Consider the following 19467-nt stretch of genomic DNA (forward strand, 5'->3'; position numbering starts at 1 on the left):
ACCATATCCACTGCTTTTCCCTTATCTATTCTGCTAATAACATCCTCAAAAGATTCCAGCTGGTTTGTCAAACTGGATTTACCTTTCATTAATCCATGTTGATTTTGTCTAATCCCACTGATCTGTTCTAAGTGTCCTGTTATCACATCTTTTATGATGACTCTAGCATTTTCTCTACTACTGACGTAAGGCTAATTGGTCTGTAATTCTTGTTTTTCCCTCCCTCTTTTAAATAGTGGGGTTACATTGGTCACCCTCCAATCTGCTGTGACTGTTCCAGAATCTACAGAATTTTAGAAGTTGACAATCAACGCAACCATTATTTCCATGGCCACCTCCTTTAGTACCCTAGGATGTAGATTATCAGGCCCTGGGGATTTATCGGCTTTCAGTCCCATTAATTTCTCCAGCACTATTTTTTTTGTAACACTAATTTCCTTCAATTCCTTCTTCTCACTAGACCATTGGTTCCCTAGCATTTCTGTGAAGTTATTGGTGTCTTCCTCCACGAAGGCAGAACTAAAGTAGGTAGTTGTTTAATTGATCTGCCATTTCCTTGTTCTCTATTTATAAATTCTGCCGTTTCGGACTGTAAGGGGCCTACATTTGTCTTCACTAACCTTTTTCTTTGTACATACTGAGAGGAACTTTTATAGTCTGCTTTTATGATCAATGCAAGTTTACTCTTATACTCTATTTTTCCCCTCTCAATCAATCTCTTGGTCTACCTTCGCTGAATTCCAAACTGCTCCCCATCCTCAGGCTTGCTACTTTTTCTAGCAACTTTATATGACACCTCTTTGGATCTAATAGTATCCTTAATTTATTTTGTTAGCCACGGTTGGGCCATTTTTCCTGTTGCGTTTTTGCACCAGAAAGGAATGTATAACTTTTTAAAAACTCATTCACAGGATGTGGGCTTCGCTGGCTGGACCAGCATTTATTGCCCATCCCTGTTGCAATATATACATTCGTTCCTTAAATATTGGCTATTGCCTATCCTTCATGCCTTTTAAATATATTCTCTAAGCTATCTTAGTCAACTCACAGCTGATACCCTTGTAGCTTCCTTTGTTTAGATTAGGACCCTAGTTTTGGATTGGACTACTTCACTTTCCATCCTAAAGAAGAATTCTATCGTGTTATGGTCCCTGTTCCCTAAAGGGCCCTGCACAACGAGATTATTAATTAACCCCATCTCAATTAACCAAATCTAGGATAGCCTGTTCCCTAGTTGGTTTTGTGCCATACCGGTCTAAAATCCACTCCAGGAGTTCATCCGCCACAGTATTATTGCTAATTTGGTTTGCCCAGTCTATATGAAGATTAAAGTCACCCATGACTAATATAGCACCCTTGTTACATGCATCTCTAATTTCCTGTTTAAGGTCATCCCCTACCTTACGACTACTGTTTGGAGACCTATAGACAACTCCCACTAATGTTTTCCACCTCTTGCTGCTTTTTAGCTCCACCCAGACCGATTCTACATCTAGATTTTTTGAGCCAATATCCTCTCTCACTATTGCACTTATTTCATCCTTAACAACCAACACCCCCCCACCTCCTTCTCCTTTTCAACTGTCGTTCCTAAATATCAAGTGCCCTTGGATATTCAGTTCCCAGCCTTGTTCACCCTGCAGCCATGAGTACATATTTGCAATCATATCATACCCGTTTACATCTATTTGCGCTGTTAATTCACCTACCTGAATGCACAGTGCATTTGCAATAAGATACAGCGCCTTTAAGACTTGCCTTTTTAACATTTCTACACATTCTTTTTTGTACTATGACCCTATTGCTGCTAGCCCTTCTTTCCTCTGCTTTCCACTTCTGCTTTCTATTTTTCTGTTTCTCATTTCTATCTTTGTTTCCCTCTCATGTCTCCCCACTCAGGTTTCCATCCCCTGCCACTCTAGTTTAAACTCTCCCCCACAGTACAAGCGAATACTCCTACAAAGAGGCAGCACTCCCACCATCATCAAAAACAGATCGACTGGTTATTTACTCATTTGCTGATTGTAGGAATTGCCTGTGCACAAATTGGCTGTTGCATAATAACAGCAACTTGCACTTCAAATAAAATACATTGAAAAACATATTGGGATATTCCAAGGTCATGCATGATGTGATACTACACAAGAATGTAAGAAATTGGAGCACAAGTAGCCCATACAACCCCTCTAGCATGTTTTGCCATTCAGTAAGATCATGGCTGATCTTTGACTTCAGTGCAACTTTCCCATTCAATTCTCACATCTCCCTGTCACTTGATTCCCTTAAAGTCCAAAAATCTAGCGATCTCAGCACCAATATACTCAATGACTGAGCATCGAAAGCCCTCTGAGGGATGGAATTCCAAAGATTCACAATTCTCTGAGTGAAGAATTTTCTCAATTCTGTCATAAATGGTCAACTGCTTATCCTGAGATTATGCCTGCTAGTTTTAAAATCTCCAGCTAGGGGAAATAGCCTCTCAGCATCTACCCTGTCAAGATATGCTTCAGTGAGATCACCTCTCAGGTTTAGAAGGTATAGGACCATTCTTCTTCCCCACACAAAACAATCTCATCCTTGGATAGAATCTAGTAAACCTTTGGTGCATCCCTTCCAAGGCTTCCTTATATTCTTCCTTACATATTGAGACCAAAACTGTACACAGTACTCCAGGTGTGGCCTCCTTGAAGCCCTGTGCAATTGCAGCAAGACTTCCTTACTCTTGTAATCCAACTCCCTTGCAACGAACGCCAACGTACTATTTGCCTTCCTTGTTGCACCTACATGTTAACTTCCTGTGCCATATCAAAGAATATGGGAAATGGATGGAAAAGTGGAGTTGAAGCCCAAGGTCAGCCATGATCGTATTGAATGGTGGAGGGCAGACTCGATGGGCCATATGGTCAACTTCTGCTCCTATTTCTTGTGTTCTTGTGTTTTGGATACAAGAATATCCAAAACCCCACTGAACAGAACCATTTAATATTTCCCCACCATTTAAAAAATTTTGATATTCTTCCAACCAGAAGTGAATTCCTTCACCTTTCCCCACATTATACTCCGCTTGCCCACTCACTTAACTTATCAATATCATTTTGCAGACTGTGTCCTCACAGCTTACTTTTCCACCTAGCTTTGTATCATTAGCAAACTTGGGTACATTACAGTCTCATTGTAAACTTGGATATATTACACTCAGTATCTTCATCTAAGTCATTGATATAGATTGTGAACAACTGACTCCATGAGCCCTTAGCTACTTCAACAAACTTTTGTGGGCCCCTTATGGAATGCCTTTCAAAAATTCAAATATACCACATCCACTGGTTCCCTTTTATCTATCCTGCTAGTTACACCCTTAAAAAACTTAGAAAACCATGTTGACTCTACCTAATCATATTATGATTTTCTAAATGGCCTGTTACCATTTCCTTAATAATGTATTCTAGCATTTTCCCAGCAAACTGGTGGCAGGCTAACTGGCCTGCAATTCCTCTCTCCTACTTGGTCTCCTTTCTTGAGTAGAGGGTTTTTTTTTTCATCTTCCAATCCATTGGCACTATTCCAGAAAAGGAAATTATAGAAAATTACAACCACTGCATTCACTATCGCTGCAGCCACTTCCTTCAGAACACCAAGATGTAAACCATCAGTTTCAACAGCCTTGTCAGATGTCAGTTCCATTAATTTCTACAGCACATTTTCTTTACTAATATTAATTACTTCAAGCTCCCAACTCTCATTAGACCCTTGCTTTCCCACTATTTGTTTTTTGCACCTTCTGTGAAGTTAGGTAAATATTTTGTGTCTAACGTTGCTGCCATTTCCTCATTACCCAAGATAATTTCTCCTGTCTCTGCTTCTAAGGGGCCATTGCTTAGTTTCACCATTCTCTTTTTGCATTCTTATAGAAGCTCTAACAATCTGCTTTCATATTTCTTGCTAGTTTACTCTCATTCTATTTTTCTCCTTTTATCAATTTTTGATAATCTTTCCTGATCTCTCAAACTTTCCCAAACCTCTGGCTACTACTCTTCTTGGCAATATTATAAGCCTTTTCTTTTAAACTAATACAATGTTAACCTCTTTAGTTAGCCAGAGATGGATCACTTTTCCTAAAGAGTTTTTATTTTTCAATGGAAAGTATATCAAGAATTCTGAAATACTTATTTAAATGTTTGCCATTGTTTACCTATTATAATTTCATAACATACCTTAGCCATCTTGTTCCTTCACACCTACGCGATTAGCTTTATTTAAGTTTAATATTCTAGTTTCGGACTTATGTATGTCACTCTCAAACTCAATATGAAATTCTAACATTTTGATTACTCTTCCCCAAAAGATCCCCATCTATGTGATTGCTAATTAACCCTGCCTCACTACACACGACAATATTTAAAATAACCTCTGCCCTCATTGGTTTTATGATGCATTGTTCTAGGAAATTGTCTTGAATGCATTCCATGAACTCATCTTCCCAACCTACTTTGGCAATTTGATTTGCCCAGTCTATACGAAGATTATATTCCCTCATGGTTACTGCATTGCCTTTGTCGAAGCTCCTCTTAGTTCTTGATTAAGATTCTGTCCAACCGTACGGCCCATAAACTACTCATAAGTATAAATAAATTCATGCATACATTCAAGTTGTTTCCTTCATACTTGCAAGCATACCTGTCTTTTTTCAGTATATCTTCAACTACTGCCACACTTACAGGCCTTTTCCTCTCCAGTGTGCTACTATCATAGTCACCTCCAAACATGGAAGAATTATTAAGGTGATTGGCAGGAGTCATTGGCGTAAACATGCCTGAGACATTGAAATCTAAATCTGTTAAAACAACAGTAAAAAGGTCAATTTAATTCTTTCCTGTGAAAGGAGTAAAAGTATCCAAGTGCAGCACAGCCGTCTCTAAATCAGTTTAAAATCAATTCACAAACTCATGAATCAGTGAAAAGAAATGGCACAATTAACATTCTTGTAACTATATTGCCAAACAACTAACACAAAAAGATGACACCAACTAGTACTTACCATCTGGGAAGAACCAATTTGCATGCTGGATTATTGGCTCAATGATCGTAACTACATGGACAGAGGTAGCTGCGGCCATGTCTGCCAGCGTTCTGAGGAGGACAAAAATAAATGCAAATTTATAAATGTTCAGGGATGCACAACTTGTTCATATTGGAGATTCCAAAATCATCTACATGATATCTGTACTGCAGCTTTTAAGACATGCAATAGTCCTCTGAGGACACAAATAAATAGACACAGTGGGATTTGTGCACATGTCTTACCTTCAGAAATTCTGAAATATCGACATGATTTAATGAGCTGGATCATGAGTTCTATTGCAGCAGCTACTCTGACAATTCTGAGCTTGCCATACAGAACCATTAATATAATTAAAGTAGGTCAAATAAATCAAAAGCTCAGAAGCCACATGTGTGCCTGTATCTGTGCATGTGTGATAGAGTGCATGTGCGCACATGCATACGTGTGTGTTCCCATCACCCTGCCTACACAAGCTAGAGCTGTCACTGTGTTAAGTCTCCCCACTTCTTGCAGACATTTCGAAAACAACTTTTTTTAGGGGGACTAACATCATTCACTTGATAGCAAATCTGTAGAGATTACAGGTTGCTACAAGTTAATGGGACAGGCAGACTGTGGGTGTGCTACGCTGAAATAAAATAAAGATGGAACAAATCAGGCGGTTAAGGCAATAAGTAGGTAAGTATATAGACTAAAAAGGTCAAAGGTCAGATCCCTGATATCTGTTGCATTAGTTTGGGGTAGTTGAGAGGAATTTTACAATTGACCTTAGACAAGCGCCCCCCCCATCGCCCCAGGGAAGGAGGAACATAGTTACAAAAATACAAATTAGGAGCAGGGGTAGACTGGCAAGGCTAGCATTTATTGCATATCCTTCCTTCCCCTTGAGGTGGTAGTGGTGAGCCACCTTTTTGAACTGCTGCAGATGGTCCATGAGGTGCAGATACACCCAACAGTGCTGTTTGGGAGGGAGCTCCAGGATTTTGACAAAGTGACAGAGAAAGAACACTGAGATAATTCCAAGTCAAGGTGGAGGGGATATTCCAGGTTGCAGTGTTCCCATGCACCTTCTGGCCTTGTTCTTCTAGCCAAGAGATTGTGGATTTGGAAGACACTATTGAAGGAGACTTGGCAATTGCTGCAGTGCATTTTGTAAATGGTACACACTGCTGTCAATGTGCACCATTGATGGAAGGAGTGAATGTTTAACGTAGTGGATGGGGTGTCAATTAAATGGGCTGCTTTGTCCTGCATGGTGTTGAGCTCGAGTGTCAATGGAGCAGTAATCATCCAGGCGAGAGGGAAGTATTCCATCAGAATCCTGATTTGTGCCTTGTAGATGATGTACAGGCTCAGGGGAGTCAGGAGGTGAGTTACTTATTGCAGAATTCCCAGCTTTGACCTGCTCCTATAGCCAAATCATTTATGTGGCTGGTCCAGTTAAGTTTCTGATCAATGGTAACCCCGAGGATGGTGATGATGGGGGAATCCAATGATGGTACTGCCACTGAACGTCAAGGAGGAGATGGTGAGAATCGCCCTAGGAGGTGATCATTGCCTGGCACTCGTGTGGTGAAAATGTTACTTGCCACTGATAAACTGGGACCCAAATGTTATCTGGGTCTTGCTGCAGCTGATGCGGCCTGCTTTGGTATGGAATGGAATGAAATGTTGTGTAGTCACCAGTGAACATCCTCACTTATGTTGGAGGGAAAGTCAGTGTTGAAGAATCTTCCAATTAGGCACCTTACAGCCTTCAGGACTTAACATCGAGTTCAACAATTTCAGACCATGAACTCTCTCTTCCATCTCTACCTTTTTTAATTCATTTTTTTATTTTTTTCATTTTTATTCATTCATCATTTTTAAATTCCTTTTCCCCAACACTGCCCCCTAACAGGGCCATCTGTCACTTGTTTCTATGTTGTGCTTTCACCCTTGTTCTGCTATTAACACATTCTGCCACTATCAGCACCTTTTTTAGTCCTGACCACAACCATATGCACTCCCTTTGTCTTGTGCCTGTGACATCTTTGTCATAGCTCCCACCTACCCCTGAACTTCTATCTTGCTTCACGTGCTCCATCCCCTCTTAAATAGTGTAAAATCCATCATATCCTTCTCTTTAGCTCTGACGAGTCACACAGACTCAAAACATTAACTATTTCTCTCCACAGAGGCTGTCAGGTCTGCAGAGTTTTTCTAGCATATTCTGTTTTTATTTATGAAGCAGCTGAAGGTGGTTGGGCCTTGGATGTTGCCTTGAGGAACTCCTGCAACAATGTCCCGGGGCTGAGGTGATTGGCCTGCAATAACCATAACTAGACATGATTACAACCAATGGAGATTTCCTCAATTCCTATGGGTTTCAATTTTACTAGGGCTCCTTGACACCACATTGTGACAAATGCTGCCTTTCTGTAAATGTGTAATCTCTCTCTCCTCGCCTCTGGAATTCAGCTCTTATCTCCATGTTATAATGAGATCTGGAGCTCAGTGGGCCTGACGGAACCCAAAATGAGCGGTGAGCAGGTCATTGGTGAGTAAGTGTCGTTTGGCAGTGGTGAACACTTTCCATCACTTGACTAATTATTAAGAATAGACTGATGGAGAGGTAATTGGCTAGATTAGATTTGTCCTGCTTTTTGTAGACATGGCATATTTGGCAATGTCCCACAATATCGCATAGATGCCAAGTGTTGCAGCTGTGCTGCCTAGGGGCATGGTTAGTTCTGGAGCACAAGTCTTCAGTGTTACAGTTGGGATGTTGTTAGGGCCCTTAGCCTTACCTGAATTTGGTGCACTCAGCCATTTTCTTGATTTTGCTTTGAGTAAATCACATTGAAGGCCAGCATCTGTGGCTCTGGGGATCTCAGGTGGAAGCTGAGACATATCATTCATTCAGCATTTCTGGCTGAAGATGGTTGTAAACATTTCAGCCACGTCCTTTGTACTGATGTGCTGGACCCCACCAGCATTGACGATTCTTTTTATTCATTCATAGGATCTCGGCTAGGCCAGCATTTATTGCCCATTCATAATTGCTCTTGAGAAGGTGGTGGTAAGCTGCCTTCTTGAACCTCTCCAGTCTCTGTGGTGTCGATATGCCCACAGTGGTGTTAGAGAGGGAGTTCCAGGATTTTGACCCAGCGACAGTGAACAGATGGCAATATACTTCCAAGTCAGGATGGCGAGTGCCTTGGAGGCGAACGTCCAGGTGGTGGTGTTCCTATCTGTCTATTGTCTTTGTCCTAGATGATGAAGGTCATGGATTTGGAAGGTGCTATTCCAAGGAGCCTTGGTGAGTTCCTGCAGTGCATCTTGTAGATGGTACATACTGCTGCCACTGTGCGTCAGTAGTGGCAGGAGTGAATGTCTATGGATGTGGTGCCAATCAAGCAGGCTGCTTTGTCAAGCTTCTTGAGTGTTGTTCGAACTACACTCATCCAGGCAAGTGGAGAGTATTGCATCATACTCCTGACTTGTGTCTTGTAGATGGCGGACAGGTTTTGGGGAGTCAGGTGGTGAGTTACTTGTCACACAATTCCTAGCCTTTAACCTGCTGTTGTATCAACAGTATTTAAATGGCTAGTCCATGACAACCCCCAGGATGTTGAGAGTGGGGGATTCAGTGATGATAATGCCATCAAATATCATGGGGTGATGGTTAGATTCTCTCCTGTTGGAGATGGTCATTGCCTGGCAGTTGTGTGGCACAAATGTTACTTGCCACTTGTCAGCCCAAGCCTGGATATTGTCCCAGTCTTGTTGCATTTGGACATGGACAGCTTAGTATCTGAGGAGTCGCAAATGGTGCTGAACATTGTGCAGTCATCAGCGAGCATCCCCACTTTTGACCTTATGATGGAAGGAAGGTCATTGATGAAGCAACTGAAGGTGGTTGGGCCTAGGACACTACACTGAGGAACTCCTGCAGTGATGTCTTGGAACTGAGATGATTGACCTCCAATAACCACAATCATCACTTTGTGCCAGGTACGACTCCAACCAATGTGGTTTTCCCGATTCCTGTTGACTCCAGCTTTACTAGGGCTCCCTGATGCCTCACTCTGCCAAATGCTGCCTTGATATCAAGGGCAGTCACTCTCACCTCACCTCTGGAGTTCAGCTCTTTTGTCCATGTTTGAATCAATGCTGTAATGAGGTCAGGAGCTGAGTGGTACTGACAGAATCCGAACTGAGTGTCAATGAGCAGGTTATTGCTAAGCAAGTGCCACTTGATAGCAATGTTGATGACTCCTTCCATCACTTTACTGATGATCGCGAGTAGGCTGATGGGGCAGTAATTGGCTGGGTTGGATTTGCTTTGTGTACAGGACATATCTAGACAATTTTCCACATTGACAGGTAGATGACAGTGTTGTAGCATGGAGTCTGCTCCTTCCATTAGTTGTTTAATTGTCCATCACCATCCAAGACTAGATGTGGCAGAACTAGAGAGCTTTGATCTGATCCATGGTTGTGGGATCACTTAGTTCTGACTCAACTCCAATTATTTTCAGTGACCAAGCTAAGTTCTGATGCAGCCACAATCAAATACCCTCCAAGCTCACACGCGAAGACAGAATAGAAGAGAGCAACTGGTGCCCTTAGGACTGTATCCCAGCAAGAAGTCAGTGCATTTAAGAGAGACCATTAGCATACCGAAGAATGAAAAAAAATAAAGCAGACCCCTTTTAGGAAAGCAGAAGGACGGTCACAAAAATAGATTTAAACATGCAGTTCCTTCAAAATGATTATGCTCGGCCTAACGACCAACTCATTATGTGCTGTTCTTTGAAATTACAAATACTGTTGAGAAAGGTGGGGTGAGACATTGCAACCAAAGCAGGAACAGTTCAAGTCTAGAGTGAGAGAAAGGGACTGTGATTGAAACCAATTTTAGAAATAAAACTACATACAATCCAGGACAACATTGAGTAAACCATTAACATAGTGTGTTCAATCATTTCGCCCATGGATTTCTTTGTAATATCCTCATGCTGGTTGTTAAGGATTCCTGCAGTTTTATTCCTAAAATACCTTGGCTTTAAAGTAGCGATCAGTGTTCCAGAGAAAGTATTGCATCAACTTTGGCTCAATTCCAACAAACTCAAGTTCTGCTGCAACTAGGTCTCTGTTGTCCTCTATATTTAATAAGCTTTTTTATCATTAAGCTCTAATAAGAAAAGTGCCACAAAAATTAAGGCTAGCCAGCACCTCACCATAATAAAAGCATTAAGCTCTTACCCTTCATTTTTAGCCCACAGTAGGTTGGGCCCCAACACAATCGCAATGTTGCTTGGAGTCATTTTGTTGATGTCACTATTCTGTGCAAGTTTTGAGAGAAATTTTATAAGATACCTATTCAACAAAGACAATTTAGGTTACACCTCTGAGAACATCTCCATTTTGCATGAATGCTCATATTTACAAACACTGATATATCTTTCACTTAATTTCTTAGTATTCATCCTTATCATCTCCATGACAGAAGAATTTATTAGCTTCACAATTCTTCAGATTCTTCTCAACGTCCTGTAAAAGTTTACTCATTAAAAAAGTTAAATACAGATAGCCTTGCAGAAAATACTGAATCCAATTACTTACATAAACTAATCATTGCCAAACAAAGCAATAATCAAGGTACAGCAAGATAATCAACTTTCAACTTAATTTGAATGGAAAGCTCCCAAAACAAAACGAATGGAATGAAGGGGTTATCTCTAAATTGAATAGGGGAGGAGCAGGTTAGCCCCACAATGCCATTGCCATTGAAACGAAAAATGAAAAGGGAAAGTAGTCTCCATGGTAAGGGCTAGAGGGTAAGTCCCAGGTTAAACTGTCCATTAAAATAAATGGCATGTAGAGGAGTTTAGTAACACTGCCAAGTTAATAATCCACACTAATAAAGGGGAATAGACTCATGAGACATTTGAGCTGGGAGTGAAGGGTCTCCTAAACATGAAAAAGTATCCAACAAGGAGCTGCACAAACAGGCACAACAGGCTCTCATCACCCCAAAACAGGACATCGTGCCCATCCAGGAACCCTTTCCAAACAGGGCACAAAGCCCACTGGGAAGTCACAGATAGACCACAAGGGATCCCCAATCAAACAGGGTAGAATATCCATAAAGTAACCTCAAACAGAGCATCATGTTCGCAGATGAGTCTCAAATACAACACACTACTTCATGAAATACTAAAACAGCACTTCTAAATTAAATATCCCACAAATGATCCCTTGTGGTCTGTCTGCATTTATTTTAATGGACGATATAATCTGGGACTCATCTCTCACCCTTATTATACAGGCCACTTCCCCCTTCCTTTTTCATTTCAATGCATTTGGCATTGTAGGGGTACCCTGCTACTCACCAATTCATTTCAATGGAAAAATGATGATTAAATAATATATCATTCCATTAATTTTGTTATTGGCAGTAATTAGTTGAAATTAGGTTGAAAGTTGACTATGCAATGCAAGGTTGATGTCACATGTAGGCCAGACAAAGTCGGGTAGCAGGTTCTTTTCCCTACAAGATATTAGTCTATAAATTGGGTTTTTCAAAAATGTGAATTTTCATGCCTACAGATCACCAGATTTATTGAGCTCAATTTCACAACTTGCCATGGTGAGATTTAATAGAGAAAAGTGAAAATGCATTTTTAGAATGCCTCTTGCCACCTCAGGATGTCCAAAAACTCTTTACAGTGTCATGATCCTGGACCAGAACAAGTATTGGATACAATCCAGTTAGGGACCAATAACTTTTTTGTTTAAGATAGACAAAGCTTGAGATCCCAGGTACTTGGGAAGACAATAAAGCTACAAGATTCCATGGGTTTTGAACAAATAAAATAAACTTTACTATATAAAATCAGAAATGTAAAACAACTTACAATATTTATTTTATATTCTAACATCCAGAAGTAACAAGGTACATGTGAATTAACAGGCAAACTATGGTCGAACACACTACACTGCACAATACGAAACTGATGCGACCAAGACAGATCCTATAGATTTCTTAGCAATCCATCCAGATATCAGTATCCACTGAGAATCACACAATCTCCTTCAAACTTTGTCTCCCTTACGAGGGATTTCCAGTCTTCACCTTCAAAGAGCTAACCTCTGAATTCCCTCCAAAACTCACTCAGACTTGAACTGCCTCAATGACTGCTCACCTCCCAGCGTTTCAATCTCATCTCCTGAGACTACATTCTCCTGGATTCCCCAGTCTGCACTCCAACACCAACCCCCAGGCACAACTCCAGTTCTTCAGCCACACCAAGCGAAACACCACTGTTCCAAAGGGTTAGCTTTGCCCCAGCAGCCCACAGCATGGAGTCACCAACTTTCCGCTGCCTTTTTAGCTTTCCAAGGCTGCTCCCAAGCCCTTGCTACTTAGAATCTGCCAACAGCTGCACTTTTAAGGCTTGGGGCCCCTTTCTTTGCTCCTCTCCTCAGCGGTTCCTACAGATGGTCTCCTCCTATTGATGGTTCCTTCCCTGGTCCTTCCCCATCCCAGGTTCACTCTACCTCCATGGGGCCTCTCCCTGTCCCAGGGCTCCTCTGTGTTATGGTGCCTATTGCTGGGTCTCGTGATCAAGTTTTCACGCCATTTTTCTTCCTCACAAGGGTGCATGGGCATTGTGGCTGGCCTGAAGGTGTCTCAATGCTGAACTGCACATGTGCTGCCTGCTCCTAATTTGCACATGTGCAGAATTGTCTGGGGCACGTCAGGACTTGTGGTTCCCGACCTCCATTCGGAAATCAGGTAAGCTCCTGTCTTTTAGTTACTATTGCAACATAGGAAACTCATGGTCTCTAACTTGCTTAACTACTACCATTATATTTTTCTACCCGTATTGTATGCCAAGATCCAATTTCAGAATTATACAAACAATGGAAAAAATCTGGCTATGGGAAATAGAATTTTTTAAAAATGTTTACAAGAATGTATTTTTTTCATTGTTGATTAGTAACATTGTTTAAATCTCAATTGCGACATATCATTTCACTAGGCTCTATCTTAAGATTGAGAAAATGTACCTGAAGTTGGAACTGTTTGACTTTGGCATTTTGCTGCAGGTTACCCAGAGGGCTTGTAACTTCTTGTCAGGTTCTGGTACACTGTGACAGTATAGAACTAAGTTGTAGTCATTGGGAAGTTGCCAGTTCAACATATCCACACTTTATTTACACAAACATAACATTGAATGAAACACAAGGGTAAAATGACGCAACGTGACGTGCTTAGTCCTCACCTTGCAGCCTGGACCCATTCATCATAAAGCTGGAATGTCATTAAAGGTTCCGGCAGCTCTCTCAGGTACGATTTCAAGGCACCTGAAGGCAAAGAGACAAAGGCCATCAGGAAGGTACTCATCATGCACATCTAAGTGTGGCAATGATTTATTCTGTGAGCTAGATATTCTTCAATGCTGCCCCCTTACCAAAAGTTGTTGACTTATGCTAGGATATGGTTCCAATGCCACCAGCTGCCTTTCAGGATCTCTCCCAAGTATCCATTCTTCATGTGGGAGCCTAGTGACTACTGTCAGCACACTGTTAAACCAACCCCATCTGAGTGTTTCTATTCCAAATGTACTTGAATGTTCCAATCTGCTGTTGCCTTTCCAATCAATGGGTGTGATTAAAGTCTAAAGAACAGTCACACTAATTTGCTAGCTCTTCCCCAAATTATTCCACTCCACCATTTCCATCCTGCTCTAGTCAGAGTCTAATACTCCTGCGTGGAAAATTAAAATCCATTTATTTGGCTATTGTGTTTAACCACATCACTCCATCCCAAAAACGTCAGTGTCCACCCATAGCAAATTTTCAAATGTCCTCACCATCAACATCCAGGGGTGTTGCCAGTGACCAGTGATTAACTGGATCGACCACATAAATATTGTGGCTACAAGAACAGTCAGAGGCTGGATATTCTGTGGCAAGTAATTCACCCCCTGGCTCCCCAAAGCCTTTCCACTATCTACAAGGCACAAGCAAGAGGACTGCGATGGAATACCTTCCCAGATGAGCACAGCTCCAACAACATTCATGCAGCTCAACACCATCCAGGACAAAGCAGCCCACTTGATTAGCACTCTATTCATCACGTTAAACATTCACTCCCTCCAACAATGGCGTACCATGGCTAGAGTGTGTACCATCTACAAAATGCACTGCAACAAGTCACCAAGGTTCCTTTCGACATCACCTTCCAAACCCATGACTTTTACCACCTAGAGGCAGTAGCCTCATGGAAACAGCATCTGCAAGTTCACCTCCAAGCAACACACCATCCCGACTTGGAAACATATTGCTGTTCTTTCATGTCGCTGGGTCAAAATCCTGAAACTCCCTAAGGAGCTGCACTGGAGTACTACCAGCCGCATGGACTGCAACATTCTAAATCAACAGCTCACCACCACTTTCTCAAGGGCAATTTTGGAAGGGCAGTAAGTGCTGGCCTTGCCAGTGAAACCCACATTCAATGAAAAGATAAAAATACTATTTAAATTCTAGTAAAATTCTAAGCAGTTCAATTTTATCGCCAAAATGTTTTGGCCTTTACACAAGATACCTACCTGCAACAGCATGTTGATCAGAATAGAATTCCTCAAGCTGGGAAGTAGAGCAGTCCAATGCAGCTTTTAGCTTTTTCAGTTTGGAGGCTCCAGCAGCAATTCGGAACAGCCCCTGAGTTACAACAGGGAAATGATCATCGCACATGACGAGGGAGATAGAAAATATGATGAAATTTTTTTAAAAAATGATGCATGTCTGGTGAACTCATTAAGTGAGAGCCAGGCCAAATACAATAAGTTGAGAGAGCAAGTGAAGACGAAAATAAAACTGGCAAAGACAGAATATAAGAAACAACAGCAGTTAACATAAGAAGGGAAGCCAAAAACTTTCTCCCAACATGTAAATAGTAAGCAACAGTAAGAGGTGGGGTACAGCCTATTAGGGACAAAGGTGATGATATATGCTTGGAGGAGCAGAGCAAGGCTGGAATACTTAATGAGTACTCTGCATCCGTGTTTACTAAGGGGAAGATACTAAGGGGGGGTGGGGGTGGGGGGGGTGAAGGGCAGATGTGTTTGGTGGTGGCATCATGCTGGAGTTGGCAGAAATGGCAGAGGATGGTCCTTTAAATGCATAGGCTGGTGGGGTGATAAGTGAGGACAAGGGGGACCCTATCATGTTTCTGGGAGGGAGGGAGAAGGCGTGAGGGTGGATGCGTGGGAGATGGGCCGGACACGGTTGAGGGCCCTGTCAACTACCATGGGTGGAAAACCTTGGTTAAGGAAGAAGGAGGACATGTCAGAGGAACTGTTTTTGAAGGTAGCATCATCAGAACAGATGCGACGGAGGCGAAGGAACTGAGAGAATGGGATGGAGTCCTTACAGGAAGCGGGGTGTGAGGAGCTGTAGTCAAGGTAGCTGTGGGAGTCAGTAGGCTTCTAATGGATATTGGTGGACAGTCTATCACCAGAAATTGAGACAGAGAGGTCAAGGAAGGGAAGGGAAGTGTCAGAGATGGACCATGTGAAAATGATGGAGGAGTGGAGATTGGAAGCAAAATTAATAAATTTTTCCAGGTCCCGATGAGGGCAAGAAGCAGCACCGAAGTAATCATCGATGTACCAGAAAAAGAGTTGTGGGAGGGGGCTGGAGTAGGACTGGAACAAGGAATGTTCCACAAATCCCCATAAAGAGACAGGCATAGCTGGGGCCCATGTGGGTACCCATAGCCACACCTTTTATTTGGAGGAAGTGAGAGGAGTTAAGGGAGAAATTGTCTAGTGTGAGTACAAGTTCAGCCAGACGGAGTGGTGGTGGATGGGGTTGTTCAGGCCTCTGTTCAAGGAAGAAGCAGAGAGCCCTCAGACCATCCCGGTGGGGGATGGAGGTGTAGAGGGATTGGACGTCCATGGTGAAAAGAAGGCGTTTGGGGCCAGGGAACTGGAAATTGTTGATGTGACGGAAGGTGTCAGAGGAATCACGGATGTAGGTGGGAAGGGACCGGACAAGGGGAGAGAGAAGGGAGTCAAGAAAGCGAGAAATGAGTTCCGTAGGGCAGGAACAGGCCGACACAATCAGTCTGCCGGGACAGTCCTGCTTGTGGATTTTAGGTAGGAGGTAGAAGCCGGCCGTCCGAGGTTGGGAGACTATCAGGTTGGAAGCTGTGGAAGGAAGATCTCCAAAGGAGATGAGGTCACTGACAGTCTTGGAAACAATGGCTTGATGTTCAGTGGTGGGGTCATGGTTTTATTAGCCTTGCTGCTATTCTGACAGCAAATTTTGGATCATTGGTATTTACTGGGAGATTCAAAGTGAATACACTGCACTAAATTGTAATAAATTATATTGTTTTCTCCTCGCTGCTATTGAGGTTGTTTGTTGCTAGGAAATTACTCCAGTTCCAGTGTTCATGAGTGAACATTCTTCATGTGTGACCCCAAACAATATCCTACTACCATGGTGCTAGATGATTTGGTGTCACAGTCAAGTCCGATTCTTTCTCCTACAATATGTGCACACGTGCATTCTCAGCTGAGCTGCACTTACTCCCATTTTATTGCTGGGATCACAAGGCCAAAAGCAGTATTGCAACAAGATATCCCAGCTGAGATCATCCAAAGTACCAGTTACTTGAACCCAGGACTTTGCATCGGTGTGGTAATATCCATTCATTTATATTCCAAGCTACATTTCAGAATCTTAACACACATTACGTTTTATGCAAGGATTTTCATTCCAACAGTAGCAGTTGGAGTAAGGTGCCAGCGTACTCACAGTTGAATGAACAAACCCTCTAAAGAAAAATAACTGTGCATGTTAATATCATCAGATTGCTGAAGCTGTTGCATCCAGGTCACATATTAGTCACATCAAGTATAAAAATCTCTATTGTAAGTTTAATAAACTCCATGAACTGGCCCTACAATAAAACTAAACCCATGTTGAAAATTAAATCAGAACTACATAAGCGAAGCACACAGAGAGAAGATATCAATGTATCTCGGGGTCTCTCTCTTTTCTTTCACAGGCAGAAAAATAAGAGTTGATATGCAAATCAGACATGAAATAAATGAATGATAGAACAGGTTCGAGGACCTGCTGTTCCTAAAGTTCCTTGAATTGAAAGGCAATTGTTAAGAGATGGGATGCAGGAGCTGCATTTCCTTAGAATGCAAATGAAAATTTTGATTAGTTAATCACATGCAGATATAATTTAACCAACCAACTCTCACCTCCTCTTTCATGCCAGTTTCTAACAACATCATTACACAGGCCTCAATAGGGAGTGCTATCTCACGGCCACTACGCTTAAGGTGTTCCTCTAATGCAGTTCCAAATGCAGGCTTCTCTGTCCATGTATCTAAGTGAAATCAAGCAGAGGCAAATGAATTCACCAATTAACAAAATAAACTGACAGTATCATCTCCACAATAAATCTTTTGCTGAAGGATTGCTTGAAGTTCCAGTTTAATATGGCCTCTCTGTAATATTTAAAATATTTATTTATTAAGCATGCAGATTACTTGAATAAGCCAACATGTTACACAAAACACTTGCGATGGGGAGTTCATAGGTTCTCTATAGATATGCAGGAAATTTATCAATGTTTTAATGTTGCAAATAATTGATTATTAAATCAAAATGGAGAAAATGCTGAAAGCTGCATATTAATCAATCAGAAAAAGAAGCAACTGAAAGCTCAGCTGGAAAACTGCAGGGGAGTTCACCCAGAGTAAAGGGTGTAAAAGTAGTGAGAGGAAAATATAAAACAGCTGATGCTCATACAGGAATAATGCAACTAAATGTTGCTGATACTGTACCTTGCTGGGTTTGGATTGTAGGGAGAACTCGCTCTAAGACTGCTAGTGATTTTCTATGGTAATCTGCTTGTGCTTCTAATAACTGAGAACAGAACCCACATTGTCAACAAAAATTCCATTAGCTTCAATGCTTACAAAAGCAGTAACCTTAAATCTATCAAAAACAATTCTGGTAAATCTCAGCAAAAATCTTAAGGCTTGATGAATGAAAGAGCTAAATGCATGTAATAAGTGCCAATGCACCATGCAAAACACTCACCGTTACAAAATATCTTGCATAATCACCTTCTTTAGAAATAAAATTGTACATATCAGCTGCAAGTTGATCCTGTGAACAGAAATAAGTCTTATTAAATAGTCCAAACACAGTTTCCAAAATAATGCACAGCACTGACTGAAAGGAGTTAAAAACTGTTTTATTAAACTATCTGTTAATGAAATAAAAAGTTAAAAGATTCAAATTGAATTGGTTGTTACAGAATTAATTCCTTAAAATTTGAAAAATATTGCAACTTATACTCATTAAAACAAAATCAAACAAAATTACAGGTGGGGGAGGTCATTAGTTCACCTTGCCAGAGTTTTACAATTATAGACCCACAACCACAGTGCCTCCAGAGCTTTTAATGCAGAATTGTAACCAGTGAGATGTGAAAATATTTAAAATCTCAAACACAAACCTGAACCCAAGCCGCCCCCTTTTGGTTTTAATGGGGGCAAGACAGGGTTAGGTGAACAAACTGCTCTGGGAGGCAGGCCACTTATTTAAATATTTTCATGAGGAGGGAGACCTTAGGTTTTTTTTCCCCCCACTTTACGTTTAATCCTGGCTAGCTAGGTTTTCCAGGCCTCGGGAAAACCTAATAGCTGAAGTGGAGGAAGGCAAGGACTACTGTATAGAGAGATGCAGTGGTATTGTCATTGGACCAGTAATCCAGAGATCCAGGGTAATGCTCTGGGGACCTGGGTTCGAATCTCACCATGGCAGATGGTGAAATTTGAATTCAATAAAAATCTGGAATTCAAAGTTTGATGGTGACCATGAAACCATTGTTGATTGTCGTGAAAACCCAGCTGGTTTGCTCATGTCTTTTAGAGAAGTCTGCCATCCTTACCTGGTCCAGCCTACCTGTGATTCCAGACACACAAATAGCCAAGCAAGCCAGTCAGTTGTAACAAACCTCTTAAAAAGTCTAAAAGGAATGGAACCGGAAGGACCTGCGGCATCGACCTAGACACAGGAAACGACAACAGCCAACTCAGCCCTGTTGACCCTGCAAAGTTCTCCTTATGAACATCTGAGAGCTAGTGCCAACATTGGGAGAGCTGTCTGGCAGACTAGTCAAGCAACAGCCTGACATAATCATACTTATGGAATAATACCTTACAGACAATGTACCAGACACAACCATCATCATCCCTGGGTATGCCCTGCCCCAACAGTTGGATAGACCCAACAGAGGGAACGGCACAGTGGTACACAGCTGAAATGGTGTTGCCCTGGGAGTACTCAACATTGACCCTGCACCCCATGAAGTC

General features: G+C 41.7%; 1 protein-coding gene across 8 annotated transcripts in view; it reads right to left on the reverse strand.

Moving 5' to 3' along the window:
* Positions 1-19467, reverse strand: part of LOC121287754 (rho GTPase-activating protein 17-like) — a 289690-nt gene that overhangs the window by 32144 nt on the left and 238079 nt on the right. For all 8 annotated transcript variants that reach the window (XM_041205656.1, XM_041205654.1, XM_041205661.1 and 5 more), the window contains 9 exons: positions 18188-18256; positions 17929-18010; positions 17341-17468; positions 14668-14779; positions 13339-13420; positions 13124-13204; positions 10313-10426; positions 5039-5130; positions 4678-4834 (listed from right to left, as the gene is read on the reverse strand). In XM_041205656.1, coding sequence (XP_041061590.1) covers positions 4678-4834; positions 5039-5130; positions 10313-10426; positions 13124-13204; positions 13339-13420; positions 14668-14779; positions 17341-17468; positions 17929-18010; positions 18188-18256 — 917 coding nt within the window. The remainder of the gene's footprint in view (positions 1-4677; positions 4835-5038; positions 5131-10312; positions 10427-13123; positions 13205-13338; positions 13421-14667; positions 14780-17340; positions 17469-17928; positions 18011-18187; positions 18257-19467) is intronic.

Source organism: Carcharodon carcharias, chromosome 15 (genome assembly GCF_017639515.1).
Source record: "Carcharodon carcharias isolate sCarCar2 chromosome 15, sCarCar2.pri, whole genome shotgun sequence".
NCBI lineage: Eukaryota > Metazoa > Chordata > Chondrichthyes > Lamniformes > Lamnidae > Carcharodon > Carcharodon carcharias.